Source organism: Phyllobates terribilis, unplaced genomic scaffold (assembly GCF_046119375.1).
Source record: "Phyllobates terribilis strain yellow unplaced genomic scaffold, ASM4611937v1 Scaffold_5__5_contigs__length_657084704, whole genome shotgun sequence".
Taxonomy (NCBI): Eukaryota; Metazoa; Chordata; class Amphibia; order Anura; family Dendrobatidae; genus Phyllobates; species Phyllobates terribilis.
The window spans coordinates 341,382,804-341,388,803 of record NW_027362765.1 but is presented as its reverse complement, the minus strand read 5'-3'; the positions used below and the strand labels follow the sequence as shown (position 1 = coordinate 341,388,803).

The following is a 6,000-nucleotide window of genomic DNA, read 5'->3' as shown; positions in this document are numbered from 1 at the left end:
CAGGTCATGCTTTCAGATTTCCTTACTATTACACAGGTGATGGAATCATTGCAATTGTCACCTGAGCAATACTAAGGAAATCCTGAAAACGTGGCCTGTTGGTGGCCTTGAGGGCTGGAGTTGGTGGCCCCTGGCATAGAGCACTGCATGGGGGCCGATCAGACCCTCTCATGGGGCATCTGGTGGCAGCACAAGTCCTCTACCATTCCAACCTAACCTACAATAAGAGGCAAAGTAAAGGGTGAAAGGAAAGCTGCCATACTGTGTGAAAGGCATTTTTCCGCCCTTGGTTGGTTAGGCATGCATGAAGCATGGAAAGCAGCGGCCAGACACCATCTCCTGCAGAATATAAAGGATCAGTCACGTTTACATCCAGCAGTGTGATCCTTCTCTTCCCACGGACATCGGTTTTTATAGGATAGTTGGCTAAGATGGATAAAATGGTGGGTTCAGCCTACATATTCATGGATAGTCAGGGTTACCCCGTGTTCTCATAGACGGCCCACCGCTGGGAAATATAATCCCTCGCTCACGATCACTTCAAGGGTTTATGGGGTAACTCCATGACCAGTCTATGCAGAACTAAACAATGATCAGTCTTTGAAGAGCGCATGACTATCCATGTGAACATTTTAATAGCAAAAAAATAACTCTAGAAACATATACAAAAGTATAAAATCCACAGTGACAAGGAGCAACATCCAGACGACATGGGAAGGAGCAGTCCACTCCTGGTAGGAAAGTCACCAGCAGGATGATGGTGGAGCGGACCCTCCTGAGTGCTTACATCTCATTCACATTCATCCGCTTCTGGCCCTGAAGTCGGCTTTTCCTTTGTATTTCCAGCTCTTTCGCTTGTAGCCATGTCTCATGAGACAATGAGGTTTGACCACTGCTAAGTGAAAGCAACCTGTATAAAGGGGAAGACATCAGAGATAGCCAAATATATAATCAATAGAAACCTTCTCAATACTCCTTACACCTCCAAAAGCTGCACTCAGAAATCCCAAACCCAAAGTCTCCTGGGCTCACACTCACCGAGCCACCACCAGCAGGCGGTGCAGGTCATCAGCTCCAATACTCTGGGCGTCACTTTTTCTCATGTCCACAAAATCATCTTCAACAGCCTGAAAAGCACCAAAACAGAAATCCTGAGAAGAGGCGAATTATAACCTCCGACAATTGCCACGTATCCCGCTAGATGTTCAGAAGTTTCATTACTGGTGTCCAGATGTGGACGTGAGCTACACGAACAGGACGGCTCCGGCCTTAAACTCTCAGAAGAAAGTCGCCTCTGATGGGGTCATTACCTTGATGTTCTCTTCGGAGATGGTGTAGTCCGTAACCTGCAGCAGACTCAGATACATGCGGAACTTATTGAGCAAGGATGGAAGGGTGGCGGAGAGCAGGGCCTCCGTGTACTGCTCCAGGCTGGGGGGACACAGCAGGGGCTTCAGGCAAACCTGACAATCTGACTGAAAGGAAATACAGAATCAGAGCGTGGAGATCACCAGGGAGAGAACACTGCAAAGCTGCCAGGCTCATCGCTTCACTTATTACACCACTGATTGTCATTAGTCTCCCGGATATCAACTTACCAGGTACAAACTTTGGGCTCATTCTTATACATTGCAGTAAACGTGCGTTATCTCGCCGTATACAGACTGCCGATCATTGGGGGGTATAAAACCAGAAGACAAAAAAAACCCTTAAAGAATAACTTAACTACTGTTAAAATATACACCGGGGATAGTATATCCATATAGGAAGTAGAGGGTCAAAAAAAGTATATAGAACCAGGGAAGACCGCCCAATAAGGTTAGGCTAATGCAGAGCATGGTCTAACCTTACCTGCCACGGAGGCGGGCACCCTAAAGATCCGATGTGGCGGCCCCGCTCAACGTAGGCTCTCGCGCCACCATCTTCCAAATACAGTGCTGAAATGCTTAGAAAAATATTTGTGTCTGGCTCAATATCCTATTTTAGGCAAAATATTGTAATTTGAATTGATAAGCAATCAAACTAAGAGGCTGGATCTTAGTAAAAGTGGACTTAGAAGTCTCATTACAGTGAAAAATACACAGACTTCAATATGAAGATAAAGTGCTGAAGAGCATTACAGATCACAAATGTTATTAATCCAAAGAATGCATACATACGGGACAATATCCGGCCTACAAATACCAAAAGTTATTCATCTAGTTAAGTAACTGCTGAGCCAAGCTATACTTCAATGCATAAAAATTCATCCAGACAAATAGGATTATAATACAGCCGTCCACATTGACATAAATGCGTGAGACACGGATAAGTTTCAGCATATCCACAGAACCATAATAGGATCCATAGAATAGGTCCGTAGAAATATGCAGAGCAATTATCCATAACTATAATAGACAAGTCTTATACATCTTTTAGCAGATGTCGGAAACCCCATCCCAACGTGTTCTCCCCTTTGAGTGTGAAGCAAGGGGTTCATCAGAGGTTAGAGTCGTACTCCAAGGTGTAGAGCAGTTTTGTAATGAGATTCCTGCAGTCCAGGCTGCGTGTGCGTGATGGCGGGAATGTATCGTGCCAAAGAAACGCAGCCATGGGTTCTTCTAAGCAGCTGCCGAGCTCTGAAAATGGTGGAGGCCACAAAGCAGGAGAAGCTATAAGAAGATAGCAAAGCATTTTCAAGTCACCCTTTCCTCAGTTCAAAATCTAATTAAGAAATGGCAGTTAACAGGAACAGTGAAGGTCAAGATAAGGTCTGGAAGACCAAGCAAATTTTAGTGAAAGCTGATCGTAGGATTGGTAGAGAGGCAAATCAGAACCCCAGCTTCTGCAAAAGACCTTCAGAAAGATTTAACAGACTCTGGAGTTGTGGTACATTGTTCTACTGTGCAGAGACACCTGCACAAATATGGACTTCATGGAAGAGTCATAAAAAGAAAACCTCTCCTGCGTCCTCACCATAAAATTAAGCGTCAGAAGCATGCAAAAGAATACCTAAACAAGCCTGAAGCATTTGGGAAAAAGTCCTTTGGACTGATGAGGTTAAAATAAGACTCTATGGCCACAATGATCAAAGGTATGTGTGAAGAAAAAGGCACAGAATTTCAGTAAAAGAACACCTCGCCAACAATTAAGCATGGGGGTGGATCAATCATGCATTGGGGTTGTGCTGAAGCCAATGGCTTGGGGAACATTTCACGGGTAGAGGGAAGAATGAAATCAATGAAATTTCAACGAATTCTTGATGCAAACATAACACCATCTGTAGAAAAGAGGATGGCTTCTACAAATGAATAATGATGATCCTAAACACTTCAAAATCCACAATAGATGACCTCAAAAGGCGCAAGCTGAAGGTTTTACAATGGACTTCACAGTCCCCTGATCTGAACATCATTGAAAATCTTCCACATAGCAGCGCATGCAAGACGTCCGAGGAATCTCACAGAACTGGAAGAATTTTCCAAGGAAGAATGGATAAAAATGCATCTTTAACTTGCTTAACAATAACAGTCATTTTGACAAGGGGTGCCCAAACTTACATGCCACTGTACTTAACTCTGCAAGATTGCACGTACGTACTGTGCTAAAGTGACTTGCTCGGCTCTAACAGAGGCAAACACAGGAAACGCGTCTTGGGTTAACTTCCAGTAGGTTTATTGAGAAATGGGATAAACCTCAGCAGGGTTCCCTAAAATAAACACGTCCTCTCCGGGATAATGAAAAACAAAAAGAAAGTATAGTACAGTCTATAGGTGAGCGGGGTTTCGCCGACTCCGGGTAGCACAATGAAGTTCCACCAAACAAAAGTCCGTCTGTGGAGCTCTCTGGCTTCCACACACAGTCTGGAGGCTTCCTTCTCCAGACCACACCAGAGGAAAAAAAAAAAACAGTGACTGAGCATTTAACCAACCCAGCCACACCTTAGAGGTGGAGATATGGTGAATGACCTCCCGCCCTTCTCAATGTCATTCACAAAAAAAACTCTCCTTTTTAAAATGGTGGTTTAACCTCCAATACATAACATGCTGGACAAAATTTGTAGGTTTAGTTTGCTGAAGCTAGTAGCAGTGAAACATATCTCCCCTCACATATATCACCAGTGACTGTCACAGCACGTGTGTGTGTGTGCACGCACGTGTGTGTGTGCATGCGTCAGTCAGAGGAAAATTAAAACCCATGAAGATATATCTAAGAAGAGGAAATGTCTCCCCTTAAGAGGGAAAATTATGTCTAGCTAAAAAGTGATAAAAACTAATTAAGGCATAGGAAGAGCTAACAATTCAAACACCTTTTGAAGCTGGGACTCCCTGCGGTGTCCATGTAATTAAATAGGACATTCTCTGGGAAAATGACAACCAGATTGAAATTTGTTTATCCTAGGAAGAGAACTGTCCCCCCACCTCCAGGCACAAACTACCTTTCATTAAAGAATCTGTTGTAGACAGCCCGGCTTCGGGGTAGAGATAGGAATATTGGGATTCGTATCAATTGGATATGTATGGGATATAGATTTTTGGCGTTGTAGCAAAGGGACTGAGGCAGTCACTCGCATCACTGTAGGGTCACTAGAATCTTTCCAACTGAATAACGAACGATCTAATAGATGATGCTATACCGGTCATATTTAGTGGTATTTATGCAGCGGTAAAAACACAATAAAAAATATGTCAATATCTACAGTCTGAGACCTCCCGCAGTGAAGATATCTTGCAAGTTGGGGATCTCCTAAAACCCTGAAGGGTTGAGAACATTCTCATGAGGTCAAAGGGAGGTGTGTGGGCGCAACTTAGAGCTAATAAATAGCAGAATCTGAGTGTGGGCCAATTGTCAGTTCAAGAAGGTACAGGTTGCTGTGGTTCTGTTTATTTTCACGACTGGAGGACCTAACCCAAACCATCGAACAAGGATCACAATTAGCACTCTCTTTTTATTAGCACAAGTTACACCCACACGCCTTCCCCTCGGGTGACTGAGAACATGGCGGGACTTCAGAGAACTATAGGATGTGTCTTAGTCTTACAAAATTCTGAGATTCTCAGCTATTACAATATCTTTCTTCCTTAAAGTCCCAAGCGAAAGACATCACAGTCATCTTTCCCATTACAATTTTATCTGTTCATAGATAGGAGACATAGCATAGGTTATTATAGGAAGGTGATATATATCTGATGGTGATAACAAAACACTTCTGACAGGGAAATTCCTGAACTTAGGGGCTTGGTTGTAGGAGAGAAGTGGTAGTTCTGGGAATATTTCTTTCAGTCTTTGGCCTCTGTGGAATATGGTTTGGAGATCAGCACAAATCTTTCTTAGAATTCTCATGTGGGGGTTGTACAGTAATGTTCAAAATACTAACAGTCTAATATAACTCACCAGATTAATCACGGTTTTGGTATAAATTATATCACCACATGACAAACAATTTACCAGTTGGTGCAGTAGATTCTAAGAAAACCAACAGACTCCGCATTCATGATCTGCAGGTTTATGAGTCTGTGTATTTGAATAATTAATTGAAAGAGGGAGGGGGTGTTCAATAAATAGCAGTGTGGAGTTCAATCAGTGAGGTCAATCATTCTGTGAAGACACAGGTGTGATTCAGGTGGCCCTTATGTGTGTAGCCAGCACATGTTGTACATGCATTTCTCCTTGAAAGCCTGAGAAACATGGGTCGTTCCAGACATTGTTCAGAAGAACAGCGTACTTTGATTAAAAAGTTGATTGGGGAAGGTAAAACTTATAAAGAAGTGCAAACAATGATCGGCTGTCCAGCTAAAATGATCTCCAATGCTTTACAATGGAAAGCAAAACCAGAGACACGTGGAAGAAAACGGAAGACTACCATTCGAATAGATGGAAGAATAGCCAGAATGGCAAAGGCTCAGCCAGTGATCAGCTCCAGGATGATCACAGACAGTCTCCAGTTACCTGTGAGGACTGTGACAGTTAGAAGACGCCTGTGTGAAGCTAATCTCTTACCAGGAAATCCCCGCAAAGTCC

At 43.2% G+C, this 6,000-nt stretch overlaps 1 protein-coding gene across 1 annotated transcript in view; it reads right to left on the bottom strand.

The window, feature by feature from the left end:
- Positions 1-599: 599 nt before the first annotated feature.
- Positions 600-6,000, bottom strand: part of MCMBP (minichromosome maintenance complex binding protein) — a 109,161-nt gene continuing 103,760 nt past the window's right edge. Inside the window, exons 14-16 of the mRNA XM_073684599.1 lie at positions 1,311-1,475; positions 1,039-1,127; positions 600-910 (exon numbers count right to left, since the gene is read on the bottom strand). Of these exons, the coding sequence (XP_073540700.1) occupies positions 784-910; positions 1,039-1,127; positions 1,311-1,475 (381 nt within the window). The 3' untranslated portion in view covers positions 600-783. The remainder of the gene's footprint in view (positions 911-1,038; positions 1,128-1,310; positions 1,476-6,000) is intronic.